At 37.5% G+C, this 25,203-nt stretch overlaps 1 protein-coding gene across 7 annotated transcripts in view; it reads left to right on the forward strand.

Annotated features, from left to right (window-relative positions):
• Positions 1–25,203, forward strand: part of LOC117394603 (partitioning defective 3 homolog) — a 372,730-nt gene that overhangs the window by 270,057 nt on the left and 77,470 nt on the right. For all 7 annotated transcript variants that reach the window (XM_059019442.1, XM_059019440.1, XM_059019441.1 and 4 more), the window contains 2 exons: positions 2,143–2,389; positions 19,304–19,432. In XM_059019442.1, the coding sequence (XP_058875425.1) occupies positions 2,143–2,389; positions 19,304–19,432 (376 nt within the window). The remainder of the gene's footprint in view (positions 1–2,142; positions 2,390–19,303; positions 19,433–25,203) is intronic.

A 25,203-nucleotide genomic window follows, 5' to 3' on the forward strand; every position in this document is an offset into this window, starting at 1 on the left:
GTTGGAATGGAAAAAGGCTTGTGCCTATATATATATATATATATATATATATATATATATATATATATATATATATATATATATATATGTAGTTATATTTTAAAACATGTAAAAATAGAAACAATAGCTTGTTGTAATATTCCATTCTATAAATTACAGCAAACTTAATTTTTAAGCAATCATTACATCATCCTCCTCCTTTTCTGCTATCCATTGTATTTGAACCGCAGTCATCAGATACATTGTTGCTCATTAGCTTCTTGCCCGTTTATTCTGAGCTGGCGGTAACAGATTGGGGTTTTGTGGGTGCCTGATCTTAACAAGCAAAGTGCTTGCTTTCACACACTCAGAACACCCCTGGAGAGGTAAGATTACCGTCTCTAGTGTGTTGTCAGAGACAAAATCATTAAGACCCGGAGAAATTAGCAGTGTTATCTAATGTCTGATGAGTTTTTATTGCCAGATGTAGTTCAACACAGAGAAACTGGCTGCTGCTGCAGCTGCAGTTAATGTCATGATAAGCATTCTTGAAAATGAATGATAAAACTGGTGTCTGGTAAGCCTGCTATGCATATCTCTTCCCATAACAAACCTTGCATAACTGAATAGGATTAAGCTACAGAGTCGCCTGGTATCCTTGTCATACATAGCTCTACGGCAAGGTTTCATTTCAGTAATTTCCTTTGAGATGACCACATAAAAGCAAATACTGATAACTTATAAAAACAAATCCCATACTTCTTTATAATAAGAAACATCCACTAGCTGATAACGTGCTTTGTCTTGTGTGCTACACGTGGAATTCAGAATGTATGTAGATGCCTATTTGATTAGGCTCTCTCTCTTTTCTGGGCATCAAAGCTTTTACATAAGCCAAGATGTACAGTATTAATTAACCATCATCACAAGACTACCTCGGCGGGATTCTGAAATGATGTAGTGAAATATCGCTGCTTTAGTTCTGATAACTGGTCTCGTTTATTGCTTATTTAAACATGTAATCAGCACGGCATTTATTACAATTAGCTACTTGACAGCCATGTTGAAATGAGTTCATTTTATTCCAGTCGTATATCGAAAAGCACTTTGTTTCTTTTTTGGCACTGGAGTTGGGATTTGATTAGGAAAAGCCATAAGAATAGTAGTTTCATATTGCATATTGTGATGGCTAACTTCAATAAATTAGTTTCATCATGTTTATGTGACCTGAATTTAAAAAAACAAACAAAAAAAACAACTTGAAATTGCAACTGATAATTGTGTCGACAAGAGGCCTTAGAAACCTCAGGAGAGCCAACTACAAAACCAAACCACAGAACCCCACTGGAGGAAGACTTACAGCAACACCAAACCTTCGAAACACGTAACATTTATTTAATTGTGTGGGGAGCCCTGACTGCACCCAGTTGGGATCTTCGAGAGACGAAACCAGATCCTTCAAAGCAAACACCCTTGCAGCATGTGTTACTTAGTGTAGAAACACTGAATATTAACTCTGAAGTTTGAAAATGCCTCGTGCATGAGTATGTTCTTGATTTAAGCATAGAGGTTGACCTTTTATTCTGATGACCCGACCGCGTGGACTGTGTTGTACTGTAAATTGACTCAAAATCAAAATCTCCCAGTCATTTCTAAGGTGTCAACATTTTTTTTGTCGTTCATAGCCCTCCTCCCTGTAATGAAATCTTTTCATACCCAAGCTTTAATGCAAATGTAGAGTGCAATGGTTCCCTGATTGTATTGCATACATTATGTACTCTGAGATTCAGTAATTGGCTGTTTTTGTAGGTGCAAGTTCTTCCTAATTCCAAATATGTAAACAATTGACACTGGTAAATTGCAAGGTAATGTAGTATAATAGAATAAAACTATTCAAACCTTTGTTGTAATTAGGCGTTGCTGTGAGGGACTACTGCTGTGTTCCAGTGTTTGTAAATACTATAAGAAAAAAAATCTTGCCAAATCCCAGTGGAAAACAAGGACATTGGGCTAAAACCCTCTTCCAAATACAGTACACCTACTGTGCTTGAATGTTCACAGAGCAGACAGAGAACTCATTTCTACAGAGATGTAAGGTCCTCGATCCCTTATTTGTGTATGAGAATCTAGTCTCACTCTGCTTTTGCGTTTTGTTCTTTCCAGTGGAGGAGGACACAGAGGAAAGCTCGAGGTCTGGGAGAGAGTCAGTGTCTACAGCCAGCGAACTGGCCCTGGGCACCAGCTCTGTCTCAGGCTCCATGGAGAGACAAGTGAACGGCAGCCAGGCAAAAGAAGACAAGAAGAAGGACAAGGGTGGGAAGGATAAAAAGAAGCAAGACCGCGACAAAGAGAAGGATAAGAATAAAGCCAAGAAGGGAGGGATGCTGAAAGGCCTTGGAGACATGTTCAGGTAAGAGCTTCATCCCCACACTACCCGAGATGCTGTTTTCAGTACAGTGTTTGTCATTGCATTTTTCCAGGTGCACGCACCTCCGTAAAGCATCTAGGTTGTGAAATCAGTCACTTGAACAGTCGTAACTGGTTGAGGCATGTCCTGGTGATTTGATGAGGAAATACAGTACTGTACCTGTTAACAGTTGGACACATTTCATGATGAATAGCACTCTACAGTCTGCTGTTCATTTAACGTAAGTTGAAGAGACATATGCGCTACCCTCTAGGGTACACCTAAAAAAAATACCATTGTTGAGCAAATCCTTTCTTGAATTACATATTTAAGGTAGCACTAGGTACAGTCATTCAGAACACATCTAAGTTGTAAGTGATTTTCAAAAGGAAAGAGGATTATATTAAACATAAAACACTCACATCTACTCACAGTGACGAACACAAAAAAAAGTACAAGATAGTTAGTTATATATACAGTGCTCCCTTGCTATAACGTAGGTCTCGGGGGACACACAATATGAGCATTATAACTGAAGAGCGTTATAAACGGAGGAAGGGGATGGGGGGCGCCGCGGGACACAACAGCACACATTCGACTAAAATACAAAATAAAATAACTCCCTCTCTATATGCATGTATAGTGAAGCAAAAATGTAACTTTCTGTGAATTAAACATGCATAAAGCACGGTGTAATTAGTGCTATATTTTTTACAAAAAAAAAAGGTAATATTCCTACTTGTGGATCATTTTAATTATCAGTTCTTAAACTATAAATAGCCTGGCTAAACGGCCGTCGGGAGGTTCAGATTATATAGCTGCAGTCAAAGTGGCTGCGTCTAATAGTTAAGATCTATGTTTCCTTGGTGTTTAGATTATCTTACCAAGTTAAAGAGAAGCACTGGTCTTGTTGCAATAAAATCGTTTCACGACGAGGAGATCTTACCCGCCATACCTTCAGCGAAAAGTATTTGAAGATTTGGATTGCTGATTTGCAAGACTTTTGGTAGGTCTTTGTTAATACAGCAGCTGCAAAGCTAATTAATTATTTTGATTTGGTGCTTGTTTGGATTTTGTATAAATTAAAGTGAGCTGATTCGCTGTTCTCGTGCAATAGGTTGTTTCCAATGGATTAATGTAATGGGATTAGTTAGCCTATCATAGCGAGCAGCTCTGTAATGAACAACAGAGATGACAAGTGTTTCTAAGGTCAGGGTTAGGAATTTGGCACCATTACTTAACTATGTTAACTTGTGTTCCACTGCTGTTTAACATAAAATGGGATACGTTAATAAAAAAGCACTATATGTCAATATACCCTATGTGTGTGTGCGCATGTGTTTAATAATGACTGTAATAGAAGAATATGTGTTTTGATATATGTATAGCTAGGTTAACAGAAATATAATCTATACTATACTATATAAATAGTATAGTATAGACTTGAATATTAATTTATAGTACCGCACATATACATTTCAATGCACGGTGTGTCCTTTTCTCTGACATGAAGGTGCAAGTGCTTGAACTTGTATTCTTTTACCCAGGCAGGCAGATATTTCTTCATTACGTTAAATTGCAGCTACCACTTAAGGGACACAATTGCTGTAACTGACACGTTCTCCGTTGTCTGCATTTAGCCTAAGGGCTTTAGATCTCAAATATGCAAACCGACAGCTCATAAACTGGGCGCCTACATAATGCTCTGAGTGTGGTGGTTGCTTCTTGCCTTCAATTAAAAAAAAAATAAGAGGGAGAATCAGAGCGTTTCTTTTTGGGATCTTCATTAAATCAACTCACACAGTTAGTTCCCTTTGGAGACCTGGTGCTACAGTGCCTTCACTTCAGCACAGAATCATTGCTTTCTGGGACCCGGAAGAATCGCCAAAGATTTTAAGGGAATAACTCATGGAAATGATGTGCTTACCTACAGGTATTTGATAGGCTTCGGACCCAGCGGTATGCTGTCCTTTTTATTTTTTTAATGAACTCATTTGCATGTAGTTTGTCATGGATTTCATCAACAAAGGTACTTGGAAAGAAATGTAGTGCACCCAAGAGCATTAACACGCTTATAGAAAGATGTAAAGTGGATAGTTGGAAACCAAGCTTGCCAAAATAAGAATGTGCGTATGATTTACGCAGCAAGATAAACAGAAAAATAATCTCTATCGTATTGTTACCATGCGTTATCTCATGAGACCACCTGATATAACATTTGTGTTGCAAAACTAAATATTCACAAACACACACTTAGAGTTGTGAGGCATACAGTAGTAAGACTCCTGAGTGTCCTATAATAGCAGGGAGATCCTTAAAGCCAGAGCATCACTATCATTAGCTACTAACCCTATTGGGTCTGTTGAAATGCTCTGCGCATTGCCTTAAGGCACTTTACTACTTTAAATGCACTCACTGCACCAAGATGCCCAGGACTTTGGATTTAATTGACTAAACAATACTCTCTTTTCCCCTAGCTAATTTATCAACTGTGTTTGAAGTATTATAGACAGCTCACATTTTGTGACAGATTGAGTGTTTTTCACAAATGAAGTTAACATGGGAGGAGTGCATGCCCTCTTGCTCTTGGAGAGAGAGAGAGCGAGACAGACCGAGCCGTTGGAGTCCAAGGTGGCTTCTGCGGTAGGCTGTGTGCACTTGAGTAAACTAGGGCAGCCATTGCTGCTTCGCTGGAGACCTGCACAACTGTGACGGATCAGGAATATTTTTTTCCAGGCACTGTGTGAAGGAAGCACATTAAATCCACTGTGTCGCCCTGCCCTCTGAATCTGATCCACTGTGTCGCCCTGCTCTCTGAATCTGATCCACTGTGTCGCCCTGCCCTCTGAATCTGATCCACTGTGTCGCCCTGCCCTCTGAATCTGATCCACTGTGTCGCCCTGCCCTCTGAATCTGATAACTGGCAAGCCTCACATATGCATTATTTGATATGATTACTATCGTATGGAACAGGTTCTGCAAAAGACAGAGCTCTGCATGGGAGAGGGGATATAGAGATGCGAATCCCATTTGTTCAGGATTGTTATATATATATATATATATATATATATATATATATATATATATATATATATATATATATATATATATATATATATATATATATATATTAGCTCAAAGAGCCAGCTGCCCAACGTTTCGGTATGTTTCGGTACAAGGATTTTACATCCATGCAAAATAAAATTATAAATAAATTATAAATAATTATAAATAAGATCAATTATAATAATTATAAATAAGATTATATATATATATAATCTGTGTTTATCGGTTAAAACCTAAAATCAGAAACCCTTATAATAATGTACAGTAACTGTTGCATTTCTGATTTAAATTCTCTCTCCATTAGGATCATTTACACCCTTTTGTTTGCAGGAAATAACTGACTTCGATTGTCGTTTTTGTCCCTGCTTTATTATATACATTAGCTTTATTTGATTTGCACACCTGTCAATAACAGTACTTTCTAACCTCTGAACTGATTTCAAACACATGTGCTGCAGACAGAAACACATATATTTTTAAGTAAGAATGTTAAATAAGTTCCCCAAAACCAACTCTTGCTTTAAAAAAGCCTAGCTTGACAAAACTAATGTGTGCAGCAAGAAAACGCCAACACTGCAAACAATCAACTACTGGCATTAATCTCCTGCGAAGCTGCCTCTCTTCTGGTGATGAGACGTCAGGTGCTTGGAAGACCATTAGAATTGCAACGTAATACTATTTTCTTTATTATGGTGTCTGAAATATTCTAGAAGCTGCCTGAGATTTGCTGCTTCAGCTTGCTGATATATACAGCGTTCCTCTTGTGATCCCCAAATCTCACTCGGGTACTGTATGTGCTTATTGCCCTCTAGATAATATAATACCGCCCAATGATCAGAGTGCGAGACTGCAATGTAGATCATATTGGATTCTTTCTTTTGGCTGCTCTAAAATGAACTGTGAAGAAGGTTTGGAAAGTATGAGCTCTAATTTCATAGACATTGGCTCCTTTGAAAACACTTGGAGCTTGCTGGTATGATTCTGTACCGTAAAACCATTAACAAAACTCTTGTCACATTTATACAGTGTGAAGTAACTTTAAGACAAGATTGCAATAGTAAACAACAGCAATAGAAATACGTCCAAAAAACTACAGAATCTGAACACTGTTGAATTTCCTTGTACAGGAGAATATAACTGCACACAGAATATAACTTCCTGTAAAATAGGATCCCATGTCTGCATTAAAACCCTTCTGTCACATGTCGATATATTTCAAGGCCTGCTCTTGAAAGCAGTTGTCCCAAACCTATTAGAAAAATACCTAATTTTTGTCTGAATGAAATAGTGATATTGCATATCCCCCTTCCCTATGAAGGTAAATAGAGTTTACCAGTCATTTAGTCAATTTAAAAGTATGTACAGAAGTGATGTATACAATATGCATCGCCTGAAGATCTCGAGTATGGTATGCAAAAGCCATGTTGCAAAATCTGACATTGTGTATTTGGCGCTCCAATCCCTACATTTTAGTTTTCTCTAAAATAAGTGCCTTGCCAGCATTGTCCCTCAAGCTTCTAGAAGACTGGAGGGAATTATTATTATTATTATTATTATTATTTACAATACAGGTAAAACACGGCTTATCAAGCCTACAGTAAGTCCATTAGCTTTACCCATTCTAGGAGACAGAGAGAGTGGAGTTCTGTGATGCTTTTAAATGCAAAACCTGTTCAAACAGCAGTACAGCAGCTGGGAAATTAAAGACCAGTAACTGGCCAACTGTCTTCCACTGCCAATTCAATACAAACGCAATAATGTAGTATTACCATTAAAATCTAATACTGTAATTGCATTTGAAAAGATTACGTGCATGCAGTCGTGCAGTGTTGTGCTTTAGCCATTGCTGAGGAGGGAAATGTCCTAATTAAATTTGAAATCTTGTTTAGCTGCAATTGGATACACTGTTGTCTTTTACACAGCGGCTTTCAGAGTGCTCTGAACATGCTCAAAATCATAAATATATTAGGAGTCAGACAGGCATCTAGAGACCTTCCACAGGGCAACATACAAATGAAAGGAACTGATTATTTGTTTTTTGCTAGTAACCTTTCAATGTTATTTATGCTCCCATTTCAGAGTATTTTTTCTCCTTTTTCTGCCCGCTCGTGTCTAGTTATTTGACTAATAGGATGGGCTGCGACCTTTCCTTTGATCATCCTGAGGGAAAAAGGGAATATTACAGTTGCTTAAGCAAGCTGGAAAAAGACCCATATAAATCATGTAAAATAAGCACTGCTTTGTGTGGCCCATACTCTCTGATCATTCTCTTCATTGTGTCTATGTCGGAATATATATTTTTGATTGCCTTTACAATTCAGTTTTAAGAGACTCAAACTTAAAAGGACTGAGTAGAAACTATATGTTACTAGATTTGGGAGGGGGTTGGGGGGGAACCTAAAGTCATTATCTTATCTAACAGAAAACCTTAGAACAGCGCGGAGGAGTACTGATGCACGCTGCTCCTCGTTGCTCCATCATTTTCTATAATAGGTGTTGGTGGAAAATGCATGTTTAATCCAGATCTTTTTTGGACAAATACCGATGTTAGGGCCCAAATTGTCCAGAACAGAATGATTCACAACGAGGTACATAGTTCAGTGAGAGACTCCGATATCATGTACTGTTATTTATCTTTAAAGTCTCAGCTGACCTGTATGAGTTTCAAAGCATGTTATTTTTAATCCTAATGGGCACACATTCAGTATTCAATATAGAATGTACACAATGCAACAGAAAAGCATGTGTATTAAATGTCGAAGGTTCATTCACTGTAATTGTACAAGGTTCATACCATTGTACTGTAAAGTACCTGCATTGACCAGAAAAAACACAATCTAAAGTGTTGAAAACTGCATATGCAGGTGGATTCTTTTTTTTTTTTACATTAAAAAATGTGGTAGAAAAAAAGCGAGAAATCAGCCATTTTAAATTGATGAGAATGTAAATTATAGAAGATTTTTCCACTGGTGCATGGTACTTCCCACAATGTGTTTTCACAAAGTTCAGTGGATTAGTTGTGTTTTTATATTTCATCATAATTTATCTACGGAGCTCAATATAGCTTTCAATGTAGTTTTAAGTACAGGTAAAAAATAAATAAAGTAACTGGATACAGTAACAGATGCAATAATGCTTGTCAGTACATAGAAATAAACTTGATAAAGAACAAGAGGCCAAGCAACATTAAACGTGCCTGGCAAAGGATGCACAGTAAAATACATCTGGGACAAAATGACTGATGGCAGTCAGTGGATAGATTATTATTATTAGTAGTAGTAGTAGTATTATTATTAGTTTATTTAGCAGATGCCTTTATCCAAGGCGACTTACAGAGACTAGATAATGAACAATGTGTGGTTTCCACCTTGTTTTAAGTGCCAACACTACTGTTGTGACTCTGGCTATACATGGTTTCTTAACTGAATGTTTGATTTAACAATGATTTATTTACACAATGTATTTGATGTGCCTCCAGACATTCTAACAAATAAATACATTATAAAATATGCACTTTAAAGTAAATCTTATCTTAAGAGCTTAACTGTACAGAGTCAGATTCTCACTTAAGAAAAATGTTCCTCTGGCAAACATATATATTTAAGGGATACAGTGTAGATTAGTACTGCTGTACATGAAGGTGAAAACTGCTGTTGGTTCTAAGACCAAACACAGATTCCAGAGGCACTTCATTCTAAGGTTTGGGGTTCAGGAGGATCAGTGTTATCTGTAAAGCTTTAGTTTGTCATACAGATGAGAACCAGTAACTATCAGTGAGAGTTGTTTTCACCAAGGAAAAGGATTCCCTTTTTCTTTTCTTTTTTTTCTTTGTTTTATTTATTTTTTGCACAGTACGACTCACTCGCTCTAGTAGAAAGGAGGGGGGTAATTGGGGCTTCTTTCCTTCATTACAAAAAGGCCTTTTTATGTAGTCATTTATTTTTCACTTGCATCCTATCTGGACTGACCTGTTACAGGGAGCCGAAACATCACACAGCAGCTGATCCCATATTACTTCAGTGTGCTTCCTTGGGCTGTCGGTGAGTTTTAAATAGAAACCCTCTGACATGCACATCACCTTTGCAGACTACAGACTGATGGAAAGGAAGCGCAGAGCATGATAGAACGAGCTCTCTCGAAACCCCCTTTCCCATGTTCCTCAGCATTCCTTCTTCAGCAGAATAAACACCGAAAAGCCGAGTGTCAGATACGATGCCTGCATTTTGATCAGGGGAAAGCAAAACCCTCTCCCTTTTACCAGGTCCAGGGTGGATTTCAGATGCATGGAGAAGCTGGATTAGGTAGGAATATGGGAGAATAAAACATTTTATAAAAATAAGTTTGATCTTTTACATTGGCATGTCAACCCCTCCCCCATTCACTGCATGCCCCAATTACTTATACTTGTGGAAAGCTGTCAGCTGTCAAAACTGCTTTCTGTAGGCCCTCTGCTTTAATAAGAAAAACAGGGGGTTATCTTATTTCATTTACATTAGCCTTTATGAGCCTGCTAAAGATGGAGATAAGGAACATGTTAAAAAGCACAGTATACAATGTGTTAAGAAAATGCATTTTAGGGATGTAACCAAATCATGAAACTTGGTAGAAAGACAAACATACTGAACATCAGTTGGATAGCAAATGCTATATAATGTTGTACTTCCACCTATTGCAGTCTTTGCAAATCCCCTGCTTTCAAAAGGTCATCTGAAATGATGGCTATTACAGTGGAAATGATCAAACCCAGTACACACGTAGTGAAAGATATCTAGGTTGATTTATACTATAGCAGCCTTAGCAGGTTAAAGACACTCTGTCGTAATATAAAACAGTATACATTCAGAACGTATGCCATGAACCATTTCATCTTCATGTTTTCAGTATTGTGGAAACTCCTTGGGGGGGAAAAATCTAAAGTCACCCTTCACTTTGACCTGTGACCTAAGATGGCAGCCATAAGTGCTGGTGTTCAATAGAAGTTAACTATTTCCCTGCCACATTGTTTTTACCTCTGGACCTCATTCTCACATATCCTTTGCACTTCATATTTACAAACTCCCATGCATAGTTATGTTTAATCCACAGAACACCCAAATGAGTAAAGAAGGACAAAATCTACCAATATGATCCATAGACGCCAGCTACTGATGAGACAGGGCAGGCACCTACTGATGTGAAAATGCACAGCGATACAAATGAATAATAAACATAGTAATAAAGAAAGCCCTAGCAATACTATGTTGTTTTGACAGCCAGAGGCTATATTTCTGTTTCCTTTGGAGTGATTGGCCACCATGCTTGTTGTGGCTCAGGGCCAGTGGCCGCAAACTAACATTTTGTTTGTCTCAAAAGAAACCAAACAATAAGCAAACAGATGAAGATAAAACAAAACAATGAGATTTGTTTCAAAATAGCAGTTGAGTACATATCTGTGGTCTTAATGTACGTTTCAGTTCAAATGCATAGTGAAGCTGGACTATGTGGGAAGATGGGAGAATAAAACACATTTTAGAAAAAGCATAAAGTCTGATCTTTATATTGTCATGTATACCGCCATTCACTGCAAGCCCCAATTACTTGGACGTCGCTTCGTTGACAGGAGAGACTGTCACAGAAACTCCCAATTCTAGGTATGTTTAATCCAAGTAGGACACAACACACAAGAGCAAGCTCAGAGCCAGCTCCCAGTGCGTCTTGTTTATTTACAGCTGTGGAAACATTTCGGGGTAGTAGCGCTGCTATTCAAGAACACACTGGCTCATAATGTGACCCTTGGTACACACTGGAGGCCTTAGCCCTATTATAATAATGGATGTAATTTCATAAACTACATTCCTCAGATTTCACCACTTCTGCACACATGTTCTTGTACTTTTACAGCCATAATTCTTCTTTGGAAAAGAGAAAGAAAAGCCTTTTTCATATTTTAATTGGTGCAATAGCTTGATAAACTACATAAAAGCCTGCATTAAAAAATTGCATTGACAACAAAAGCTAAAATGACCTAAAAGCTGCATGATGATGGCGGTTTTGACACGCCATACAGGAATCCGTATTGTGCACAGGCGATTTTTAATCCTATTTGACAGGGAAAACGCTGACTGACGTGGGAAGTTGTGGATAATGAGATCCAGGGGGAAGATATAATCTTCAGGCAGCTGCAGATAACATTATCAAGTATTTTCATCCTCTCAGGTACGGTCCCTAGAACTAGCATTGTCAGAGAGCAGGTGTGCATTAATGATACCTCCATTAACACTAGTTAACAATCATTAGGTTATATATATATACAGACGTGCTCAAATTTGTTGGTACCCTTACAGCTCATTGAAATAATGCTTCATTCCTCCTGAAAAGTGATGAAATTAAAAGCTATTTTATCATGTATACCTGCATGCCTTTGGTATGTCATAGAATAAAGCAAAGAAGCTGTGAAAAGAGATGAATTATTGCTTATTCTCCAAAGATATTCTAAAATGGCCTGGACACATTTGTTGGTACCCTTTAGAAAAGATAATAAATCATTGGATTATAGTGATATTTCAAACTAATTAGTTTCTTTAATTAGTATCACACATGTCTCCAATCTTGTAATCAGCAGTGTGGCGTAGTGGTTAGGGCTCTGGACTCTTGACCGGAGGGTTGTGGGTTCAATCCCTCGTAGGGGACACTGCTGCTGTACCCTTGAGCAAGGTACTTTACCTAAATTGCTCCAGTAAAAACCCAACTGTATAAATGGGTAATTGTATGTAAAAATAATGTGATATCTTATAACAATTGTAAGTCGCCCTGGATAAGGGCGTCTGCTAAGAAATAAATAATAATAATAATAATAATAATAATAATAATAATAATAATAATAATAATAATAATAATAATAATAATAATAATAATCAGTCATTCAGCCTATTTAAATGGAGAAAAGTAGTCACTGTGCTGTTTGGTATCATTGTGTGCACCACACTGAACATGGACCAGAGAAAGCAAAGGAGATAGTTGTCTGAGGAGATCAGAAAGAAAATAATAGACAAGCATGGTAAAGGTAAAGGCTACAAGACCATCTCCAAGCAGCTTGATGTTCCTATGACAACAGTTGCAAATATTATTAAGTTTAAGGTCCATGGAACTGTAGCCAACCTCCCTGGGCGGAGCCGCAAGAGGAAAATCAACCCCAGATTGAACAGAAGGTAGAAAAAGAACCAAGCATAACTGCCAAAGAGATACAAGCTGAACTCCAAGGTGAAGGTACGTCAGTTTCTGATCGCACCATCCGTCGCTTTTTGAGCGAAAGTGGGCTCCATGGAAGAAGACCCAGGAGGACTCCACTTTTGACAGAAAAACATAAAAAAGCCAGACTGGAATTTGCTAAAATGCATATTGACAAGCCACAATCCTTCTGGGAGAATGTCCTTTGGACAGATGAGTCAAAACTGGAGCTTTTTGGCAAGTCACATCAGCTCTATGTTCACAGACGAAAAAATGAAGCTTTCAAAGAAAAGAACACCATACCTACAGTGAAACATGGAGGAGGCTCGGTTATGTTTTGGGGCTGCTTTGCTGCGCCTGGCACAGGGTGCCTTGAATCTGTGCAGGGCACAATGAAATCTCAAGACTATCAAGGCATTCTGGAGTGAAACGTACTGCCCAGTGTCAGAAAGCTCTGTCTCAGTCGCAGGTCATGGGTCCTCCAACAGGATAATGACCCAAAACACACAGCTAAAAGCATCCAAGAATGGATAAGAACAAAACATTGGACTATTCTGAAGTGGCCTTCTATGAGTCCTGATCTGAATCCTATCGAACATCTATGGAAAGAGCTGAAACTTGCAGTCTGGAGTAGGCACCCATCAAACCTGAGACAGCTGGAGCAGTTTGCTCAGGAAGAGTGGGCCAAACTACCTGTTAACAGGTGCAGAAGTCTCATTGAGAGCTACAGAAAACGTTTGATTACAGTGATTGCCTCTAAAAGTTGTGCAACAAAATATTAGGTTAGCGGTCCCATCATTTTTGTCCATGCCATTTTCATTTGTTTTATTATTTACAATATTATGTTGAATAAAAAATCAAAAGCAAAGTCTGATTTCTATTAAATATGGAATAAACAATGGTGGATGTCAATTACTTTTGTCAGTTTCAAGTTATTTCAGAGAAAATTGTGCATTCTTCGTTTTTTGTGGAGGGGTACCAACAAATTTGAGCACGTCTGTATATATATATATATATATATATATATATATATATATATATATATATATATATATATATATATATATATATACGGACAAGGCTGTGTGCATAATTGCAATTTGAAGGTAGGTTATTGGCTCAGGGAGTAGAAAGACTTAAGTTACCCCTTCAATTTTACTATTTATATATGACGGTCTTGCTCAGAGAGGCATATCTAAGCTTGTTCTTAATAGTGTGTTATCAAAAAGACAAGACTAAGCCTGGAGGTATCGCTCTGAGGAAAATCACCATTATAGTGTGCAAAAAAAAAAAAAAAATAGCATTGTTTCTCTCCCTTGGGAAACAACCTCTGTTCTCAAAACCTTTTTTTTTTTTTTTTTTTTTTAAATGACTTTTTGAGCCTGTAATATTATCATTTAAATAGTCCTTTTTAGTTGGTGTTAGCACAAGAGATGCAGTAATAGAAGATGGGAGACAAACTAAGGCATGTTCCACAGGGCCTAGCTGCAAATTGGCTTACAAGAACTCTGAGAAAAAAGGTTTCTTATTTTGTTTGGTCTTGGAATTAAATAAATAAAATAAATAGATGACTGTCCAATCACGGTCCTGGAGGGCCATTCCACTCCAGGTGTAACAGGTAAAATGGAATAGTTAACTACTTTAGGGTGTGAATAGAGGTTGAATTGGTTCTATTAACAAATTAAGAATAGGTCTGGAAGGGCCAACGTTGGCTCACCCCTGCTGTACACCGACCATGGTCCACCCTCTGTTGACCCTGTTAAGACGGTCAAAAAATGATTGTCGTCCTGTCATTGCTGTCATCAAAAAATCTTTTCCAGGAAGTTCTGAATCATTTCCTTGAGTCTTTTCTAAGTGGTAAAGGTTTAAGGAAATTGGTCTAAAATACCTGGAAATGATTTCCTTTTAACTGAGCAGCACAAACTCTCTGACATGTGCAATGCTTTAGCAGAGTGAGACATAGCTTGCCTTAACTGATTTAGTGTTTTTCAAACAATTCAGTGAATTTGTCTTTAGATGCATTGCATCTATTTCAGTAAGCTATTGCGTGAGTCTTGAGCCCTGGTGCTGTCTTACCATGGAGATGATATGGACTTTGATATTCTTTACGCTCTGTTCAGGATGCCATACACAAAACAGAGCCCTTTAGCTTTTTATTATTTATAATATCTAAAAACTAAATTTATAAGGTACAACTATTTAGAAATGAAGTCAAGTAGACAAACGTTTCAGCTAGTGTACACTGAAGAAGACACTAGCTAATAAGTGTGCAAACTTGAATTTCCCAATTGCTTTTTATTAAAAAGCTTTGTAACAAAGGAGTCATATTTAGATGCTGAAACACTGATATACTGAACAGTAACCACTATAGATGCACAAACCTGTTTATTCGATCATTCAGGTGAGGGTTATTGGTGTTGATTGTGCTAATTTACCATTCCAAGTGTAACGTGAAGAAATAGCTGCTTGAATTTGTGTGGATTGCTGTTCTCCACATAGTCCAAAAAAGCAGCAATCACAAATCCAATTATAAAACCAGCTGATTCAGACCACATTTTAATGAAAACACTTACAAATAAAAGAGGACTGCCACAGGTTTGCATTGCATCATTTATGGGGCATTTATGGGGCAGCAGTGTGGAGTAGTGGTTAGGGCTCTGGACTCTTGACCGGAGGGTCGTGGGTTCAATCCCCGGTGGGTACACTGCTGCTGTACCCTTGAGCAAGGTACTTTACCTAGATTGCTCCAGTAAAAAAAAAACAAAAAAAAAACAACTGTATAAATGGGTAATTGTATGTAAAAATAATGTGGTATCTTGTAACAATTGTAAGTCGCCCTGGATAAGGGCGTCAGCTAAAAAATAAATAATAATAATAATTTATTTTATTTAATTGAAGCAGAATACGAGAGCTAAAGAGACGTCACTGAATTTAACCTGCAATACAATGCGATTTTATTTATTTGTGATTTGACAGGGAGAATGCTGAATAAACAGTCACGTTATGGACTGACAGCCTCATTCTCTTTTAAGAGGAAGTACGATATTTAGCTTGTTTTATTTTACTGGTCCATAGAGATTATTTCAATCTATTTTATTATTCTAAACTCATACATTCTTCTAGTTGAAGCGACTTCTGATACGGTTGTTTATTTATTTATTTATTTATTTATTTTTATTTGCATACACCATCACAAGAAATGCTAATCAAACCACAGTAATAAGTAGAATCATGATTGCTCACCTTTGACCTTGTAGAGAGTTTCATTTAACAAAAGAAGCTTATAGAAATGTACAAGCTGATCCTCTTGTCATTCAGCCCACACAAAGCCCAATCAATCTCCCATTAGTATCAGGCTTATTCATGCAGAGATAGCAATGACATTATTCCTTATGGTTCTTGAGCTCAATGTAATTTGCAATCTGTAGCATTGTTGTGTGAAACATTGAATGCTCTAAACTACGTCGAACACTTTATTATAAGAGCAGTCGCAGGGGTTATAAAGCGCTGGCAACAGGAGGATGTCTAACTAATGCTGGTGTAGATCAACCCATTTCAAGGTTTATTTAACATGATGTTTCAATACAAAATGTATAGCAAGGCTGTGGCTGTCCCAAATGGCTGTAAATATAGCTGCGAAAGAAAAGCAAAATAATTTGTATATACACTCTTTCTAGCTGTTACAATTCCCCATGTACACTATACATTAAACCGACCATTCACTGGATCCGACTAGCATTGATCGGCATGACCATTTAAAAGGAATATGATGTAATGATAATGTACTTCAAGCACACAATATTATAGCAGCAAATCTGATTGTATCTGCTGAAGGGATGGAGTAGGGTTCCATAAAAGTGAAATTATTAAGAGAGCGTTGGAATCGGAGCATGTGAATTATGACTGGTCTTCCTCAAAGGTTATTGTGTAATTTGTGTAAGGTTGTAATCACTTTATCATCTGCCCAATAAATCTTTATCTGCATACATATACAATTAACATTTGAAATGTTTAATTTAAGCTGTTTACCATCTACATTTCTAGGCATTGTGTTTGGTTTATAAGTAATCTTTTTATAATGGCAACATTTAAAATAGCCTGACGTTAGAATTATAGCCTGCTAGAATTATATAGAATTAAAGGAAGATGGGGAGGCTTGTTACCAGTCTAATGATTAATGGTGTCATAGATTTCTTTCTTTTTTTTTGTACTGTGAACATTGCAGTGTTACAAAGAATGTTATTCTTTAAAAGAGCCAATTGTTGCTTAATTAATCAAGTAATGTATCCCTATTATAAGTCACCAGTTCTAAACGTAATTTGATGGCTACGGTTCTGCAGACTGCAATGAGCTCACCACAGTTGCATCATAATAAAAAATAAAATCTTTGAAACAGTTTTTAAGGTGATATTTGTTCACCGTAATACAGTAAGAGCTTAGGGTACTATTCTAGGCCAAAGGGGTAAAAATGTAATAATAATAATGGGCAGCAGTGTGGCGTAGTGGTTAGGGCTCTGGACTCTTGACCACAGGGTTGTGGGTTCAATCCCCAGTGGGGGACACTGCTGTTGTACCCTTGAGCAAGGTACTTTACCTAGATTGCTCCAGTAAAAACCCAACTGTATAAATGGGTAATTGTATGTAAAAATAATGTGATCTGTATAATGTGAAACAATGTATAATGTGATATCTTGTAACAATTGTAAGTCGCCCTGGATAAGGGCGTCTGCTAAGAAATAAATAATAATAATGTAATGGTTGCTTGAGTTTGTTCTAAGCTCTTCCAGATTGTGTTGTGCTACCTGAAAACAAGGCTACTGTGTGGACTACCCAGTCTCTAACTACAGTAGGTGGTCTCTGGCTTCAATTGCCCTTTGTAAGTGTGTGTGACGAGTAACTGTAACAGTTGCATTCATGGTTTAAGAGATTTTAAGCTAATCTCATCTCACCGACAGGAAAGAATCCGTAACGGCAGTGTATCACACAACATGACTATTTCCACCCATTACACTTCTGCACTTAACACACATTGTCTTCTGATTGTACTTGCTTTGCTGTAATAGGAGTCAGTCGTGTGGTTATAGAAAGAAGTCCATGGATGTTTTACTGTATATCTGCAAGGTGGCATATCTTCTACTTTTTCTTTGTTCCAGAACAACTGAAGGATTTACTAAATACAAACCTTTTATTTTTTCAGCTGTAGTGTGTGTGTGTTCTCTAATTTTAACAGATTTGTGTGTCATCTCTAATACTTAGTTTTCTCTTACAAGAAGATCTGATTTTCTCCTAAACATTTTAATCCACTGCTTAATTTATTTTAGCTCGTAACCTTCAGAACCATTAATCTTGTCCTTCCTGGTTGTGTTATGAATCTCAACACAGCTGGGACTGTCGGGCAGGAAGTTTGTGAGAAATTCTCATCCCTCAAAAAAAAGAGGGGGGGGGGGCACTGTCTCTAGTGAGATGAGTTTCTGTGTTTCGATGTTTCCTTATAAATATGTATTGAAGTACTTGCATATGCAGTCAGTTAACCCCCCACCATCTCCAAATGACAAATCAAAATAACATGGCTATGTAGTGCGGTCCTAGGTCTTCTAGCCATCAACAGATACAGTTTGTATTAATCCAGCTCAGTGAAAGCTGAGCAATGAGAAGTGTTCATCTACTTCCATCATTTTCTAACACTCTTCAATGAGGCAGCAATACCGTTCATTTACAGATCATAGATAGACTGCCAAAGTTTGTGATGCGTTAAGCATATTCAATGGACATTTTCCAGTCCCTGTACAGTGCCGTTTTCTTCTCCGTCTCTTTATTTATGCGCTGTCTCTGTCGTGCTGTCATTAATATGGATAGTTTGTGTGCAAAGAGAAGGTGGAAATGATAAGAGGCGGAAGGTTTCCTCAACCGTGCTTCTTTTCCACTTTCGATTTTGTTTCAGCTCATTTTTGTTGAATAAAAGCAATCATTATTTAATCTAGTTTCTGGGCACCGTTTTTAAACTGTGAGTGTTGGGAATGGCAATGAACACCATGACAGTGATTCTCTTTTTTTTTTCAGTCATACTGCAAATTTTGTTTGGAAAGAATAACTAATAAAACCCATTACATTGATTTTCACATAGTCCACTTGGGCTAAAATATGAGTGCTGTAATTATTTATTTATTAATTATTATTATTATCATTATTATTATTTATTTATTTCTTAGCAGATGCCCTTATCCAGGGCGACTTACAGTCGTAAACAAAAATACATTTATATATAGTATGCTTATACTTATTTTATACTTTTTTATTATTATTATGGTTGTTTTGCGGCAAAATAAATAAATATGTGTTGTCACAGAAAGTTGTGTCTCTTTTTTTTATGGAATTAACTAGTAGCACATTCAGACAGCCGAATCCAATTTTCGAAATATAGAGGTCAACTATCAACTCTGAAAAAGTGGTCTTTTGTATTTAATTTCAGATTTATTTTAAGTATGCAAAAACTATTTTTTCTTACTTTCTGTAGCCCCACTCAATAAGACATTTAGAATGCTTACCGTGGGTAAGGGTTGATTTTCTGAAGTTAAATACACGTTTTGTTGGTTTGCTTGGTCAAAAAAGCATTTCGCAAGATTTTCTTTCGTATGTATTTTACAGATTTGGCAAGTACCGTAAGGATGAGAGGCTAGGAGACAAAATGGAGCGCAGGGGGTCCAGTAAGATGAAGACTGAGGAGACACTGCCGTCCGGAGAGGAGAGACTGCGAATGAAGCTGGAGCAAGAGCGGTGAGTGTTTGCCTCTATGTTGCTGCTGCCTGGAAATGGAGAACATGCGACATGTACTGTGGAAGCATAATATGTCAAATATAATACTACTTCTGAAGAAATAGGTACAGCGCAGTAGTAGCTTAAGTTTCTTGTTTTATCATACACTAATGTTTGTTTGAGCTTTTGGAAGAGGCAAGAATCAGCTTCAGATTCAAACACACAGCCGTCAATGCCTGCTTATGGTTCTTTGTTTCAGCAGCCTGCCACTGTGGGTTGCTTCTTCTAATAGATTTAACTGTAACCACCCTGGCTAAGGATAAGTATTACCAAGGTTGAGATACAGGACAATTTCATAGTGCCGGTTTGAACGAGCGTCAGTGAATCTGCCAAATATTCATTGTGATCCGGTTACTTTATCCTGACCACCTAATACCCCCAGCTCTTAACTGGTTTGGAAGCAAGATCTTTCCATGAATCGCATGTACACATAACAGAATTCAACTGTTGTAAAAGTATAACTAAAAACTTGTGTTTCATTACATATAGCTGTAATACTCATAGCTTAACCATGGAACTTCTCTAAATGTCTTCATTTTCTTGGTTTGTCTACATAGTATAAAACTAAACAATGTAGAAGCGTCATTATACATGTACTGTGCCACCTGGTCTGCTGCAACACATTATTCCCTCCAAGGATATTTAAGCTTTCCAGTGGCTGTCTCCTTTGTGTCTTGAACAAGTGTTTTTATGAGATACAAAAACGTATAGAATAGGCAGCCTGTTCTTTGTTTATTTGTATTTTCTCTTGCATAGAAAGTGCATTTCATGTGTCATTTGTTCCAGTTATGGATGACTTGCCCTACCTTTCTCTGCATTGTAAATGTGAACTGCTTTTGCTGCTGGCTTCCAACTGAACTTGAAGCCTTGTACCTTTTAATGATGGAATACTTCTCGGAAACCGGCCCAGTAATAATGAATTTACAGGGTACAAGAGGTCTAGAATACAGATCCCCAGGGACAGAACCAGCGAGTTATCCATTAAAAAAAAATCAATTATTAGCATCATTTTATGAAGTTATTGTACCTAATTACAGATTTTATAGTAAGATGCTTACAGTAGTGTTTTTTTTTATGGTCGTCTCCAAAGACATTCTTGGATGGATTAGGAAAAGAAAGGAAACAAGTGCATCTTAATGCTGTTACAGTATGAAATTATAGATTGTCTGGCTGGATAGCTCCATTATGTTACAAAAATAAATGTCTGGTTGTGTGTGAGTGATCGCAACCCAACCCAGATATGTGGGGGCAGAGATTGGGGGGGGGTTACAAAAGATGTTTTGAAAAGCTCTAAAGGATAATGTTAGTCAAAATATTAGGAAGTTTAAATTCTAATACCTTAAATCAGACTGGATATTAGACGGAAGTAAACAATTACTCTATTGCAGTATACGTTTAGATATATATTTTAATGGTTCAGGATAGAACCTAAAGTGTTAAGTATAGAACCATACGAAATATAGATAGTGAAAAAAAAAAAAAAATTATATACTGATATATATATATATATAAAGGTAAACTGTGGAAAACAGATGTTGTCAGCTGTATGTAATCAGTGTAAGAGCCAAACAAGCATGCTTCTGTTGGATTTAATTGTAAAAATTATCTTTTTATTTATTTATTTATTTATATTTTTATGAATAATGCCTTTTGCAGCCAGAAGCTTTTTGTAACTAGATAAAGATAAACTTGCAACTTTCCACGATATGGGTGCTATTCAGCAGCATACAACCTGGAATGTAAAAGTTGTGTGATCAGCAGTTCAGCTTTGGTTTGGTTATTTTTTTTCTTTTTTCACATTCCATCTTTTAAGTCTGGTGTTCAGAAAAGATATGGCAGCATATGCTACATAATCTGCCTAATTTCCCTTCAGTCATAAATATGTTTGACAAGATGCAACTCCAATTTGCCTAGCTGCTCTGGTGAGTAAGCTGGCTAAGGTTGTGTTGTCTTATCCTTATCTTTCTGGAGCCACCTAGTCATTAAGCAGCTCCTTTCCTCATCCCTTGATCACAACCTTTTCCTGCCCTAAAAATAGAAATCCTTAGTGCTAATTTCCTTCCTTTGTTTCGGTTCCTGTTGGACTCACACACACCGACATTATCATTTTTGCATTGGTTATTAGTTGGAACCTATAACCCGTAGGTGTTTGTTTTACCCATGTCCTTGTGGTAGGCTGTACAGTATGTGATGTGTTTTTCAGAAAGACGTTTTGTTGTTGTTATTGTTTCACTTGGCCTGCTGCTGCTTTAGTGTGGGCTGATTCCAGAGGAAATGACACATTTCAGGAGAGAGGATTATTGTGAGAATATGGGTAGCAAACTAATTAGAAGACATTAAAATTGAACAGATTTGTGCCTCAAGTATTCAGAAGTGTTCCAGGGAAGGTAATACAATCTTAGTGCTGTTTCATGCCTAGATTAGTATGGTTATATTCAGAGGTGAAAGTAAGCCAGTGCGGCCCGGTACTGTGTACCAGTAAAACATTACATTTTGTCAAGGTCATATTTTGACTTATCAAAACGATTGTTTAGGCTACATATTTTTTCTTTGTATTTTAAGTCCTTTCCCGCATCCCAGGTTCTTCTTGGTTGTCCGATTACTATTGAGGTATAACCAAAATATCTCAGTCACTCGGGTGACTTAAGATGACAGAGGGGTGATCGCCATGGTAACCGTCACTCTTGGGGGTTCTGCATAGCTGTCAACATTGAGTTTTCAAAATTAGGGAGCTTTGAATTCTTAGTGGCCTGAATTGAAGTGAACACAAGACAAAAGCATACAACTATTCCTCTTTATTATAAGTACAAAACTGCTTTGTGTGCTCAGCAAGTAGTAGGGCTAATTATTATGTAGAAAACATCTAACGATTTAAATCTCTTTTTTAAAAAAAAATGTTTATTATTACATTTTATTCAGAACTGATTGAATAATTATGTAACATTGAAGTCAACATATTATTCACTTTTTTATTTATTATTTCTTAATTGGGGGTTTTCTTAACCACCCGCACAGTTTCTTTTATTTGTAAAAATTCAGCCTGGAGCAGTTTGTTTAGTTATAAAAAAGATCCAATCTATTAAGGAAGAGAGCAGTAAACAATCTGAGGAAATAACAGATTTTTCAAATCTTTCAAAGGAAATTTGGCAAAAGATAATTGTAATAATAAATTTAACCATTTAACAGATGTGTGCCTCAAAACTATTCCCCGGGATGTGGTTGTTAATGGCTCCAGTATCGGCGACAGTTTTAAACTGCTGGTTCATGATTAAACACCCTTTAACTACTTCCTTCGGCAACTCAGTTCTCCTCTGGACATGTCCAGAATGCATAAACCCAAAGGAAAGGCCTGTCTGCACATGTTTAAATGAGAGGTGAATGTGAAGCATTTGAAATCTGATGGTTGTTCCTGTCTTGGCCTGTTTTCTCTTTTACATCACCACTCTGGCAGTGCCCAAGTGTAAAATTCCCACACACCTATTTGTAAGGTTGCTGTTTTTGATTGTTGACCTAAAGGCGACCTCTCACAGCTCGGAAAGAATAGACATGGGCAGTAATTAAAGCTTACCAAGGGTACAGAGTCCCCAGTGAAGAGCCTCTTACAAACAGCAGCTTGTCAAAATGTTGCTTGGGGGTGCTGCAGTCCATATGTTTAAAGAGAGTGATGCATTTCTCTACTCATCTCACTTTTAGTGCCATGTCGATGTTAAAATAAACCACTAATGAACAGAAGCATTGTCTTACGTTTTCTTCTTAATTATACAGCATCCTTTTTAATTAGGTGAACCTTGCAAATTCAGCGCAGAGAGGCTTAGTTACACTTTTTAATTAGCTTTGGGCCTAAAAGTCATTTCGTAAGATCGTTTTATTTTATTATTATTATCATGAGGGAGTTCATAGGGAGAAAAACAGAAGTTGAAACTAAATCTCATTGTTTGTTATGCTGGTATTTTACTGTATATCTTTAAAATCAATATATAAATAAACATATTTTATTAACTTTAAAGTATGTCTGTTTTTTAATTTAATCTTAGCAGTGTTTACCAAGATTTGCAATTAGGCACTTTTTTTTTTTTTTAATCCATTCTACTTTGCAGTCGTAGAAATAAGTAGATAAGTCAAATGGTTAATTTTTTTTTTCAATGGAAGATATATTTCTTTGTAGTTTTTTACCTTAATTTTAAATATTGCAATTTGAAATGATACCAGTGTGTTTGCCACTGTGCTGTCCTGTGAAATTGTTTCATGGGATCTTAAAAGCACACACAGTAGACCAGGCCTGATTCCTCTTCCTAGGGGTGTCCCTTTTTACACAGCTAGCACCATATCGGGGCATTGGTCACTGGAGCAGCACCAGAGCGTGTCCTCTATTGAGCCAACACCACCGCTTCCTGGGGCACAGCTGGTGTTCTTCAGAGGTCTCCTTTTCCAAATCCTGACCAGACCCAACCTTCCTGTAGCTCCCGAGACCTGAAGAGATCAGAATCCAAAGTGGTGTGGCTGCAGGCATGTATTGGTATACAGATCGGTGGCCTTCAGTTCCTTTTCGATTGACCCACACTGGATGAGTCAGTGCTGAAGCGTTTACACACTTTTCTGAAGCTCCCCCTGGGGTTATAAAAAAAATAAGCTATTTTTGACATTGTGTCACTAAACCCCTACCGCAGGCTCCCCCACAGAACATTTCTGAATACTGGCTCCTGCCGGGAGCGGTGTTACCAGAGCTTTCTGTATCTTATCTTGTTTTCGTTGCTGGTTGGTGTCTGCTCCTCGGCTTCAGAGGTGCTGACATACTGTCATACTGACATACCCTCGTGGGGTACCTTGGATTTATTCCTCCACCCGAGAACCATGAACAATGATGAACAGCACAATTCAGGTACAACAATTCCCTGCATTCCCTGCTCCACTCCGGACTGGAATTTGCAGCTCACAACTCAGACACAACTTTGCAGCTAGAACAAATGGAATGCAGTGGAGACCAGCATTGTACCATGTTCAGACACTTAAGTGGCCCCCTACAGATGCTACTTCTGACCTCGGTATGGTTTATTTCCCTCTGAAAGCCTCCATCACATACAAAACGAGACTGTCTTCATGGTTTGCTTTGAATGAAGCTAATCTTTTCTTTCACCGTTGTGCTACTTTAATATTGTCAGCCCGCCATAACATTAATGGATGTGGCTTCCATGCAGACTGATTAGAATGCGTTTTTGTTCTCTTAGCAATACTGTGCCTCACCTCTCGGCTTAAAGTGTAGCTTTTTAAACACCTGCATTCTGCTAAATTGCTTGAAGTTTTTAAAAAAAACAATTGTAACATTGCAGTAAAACAATTCAAGTAGAAACACGTTTTGGCTAACCAGTGTTGTGTTAATTTTTACTGGATATTTTGTTTTCTCTGCAGAAAATGTAGAAAATCCTTATACTTGTATTTCCTTTTCTATCACATTACTATACCCCCTTCACGCACACACACCTCTTCTGTCCCTGTTCGTACTGATATGGCCTAAAAAACTCTAACCATTTAGTTAGCAGGGGAAATGAAACGTCTGGGAATCCATGGCTAAACGGACCACCCTTCCTCCAGGCAGCTAGCTAAAGGTTTTATTGTGGTCACAGAGAGGGTTATACAGTATTGTTCATGACAGCATCCAGTCTATTCTTGATGGATCCGATAGTCTATGCTTCAACAACTCTGTCCGGCAGCCTGTTCCAATGGTTCACCAGCCT

Source organism: Acipenser ruthenus, chromosome 3 (genome assembly GCF_902713425.1).
Source record: "Acipenser ruthenus chromosome 3, fAciRut3.2 maternal haplotype, whole genome shotgun sequence".
In the NCBI taxonomy this organism is placed as follows: Eukaryota; Metazoa; Chordata; class Actinopteri; order Acipenseriformes; family Acipenseridae; genus Acipenser; species Acipenser ruthenus.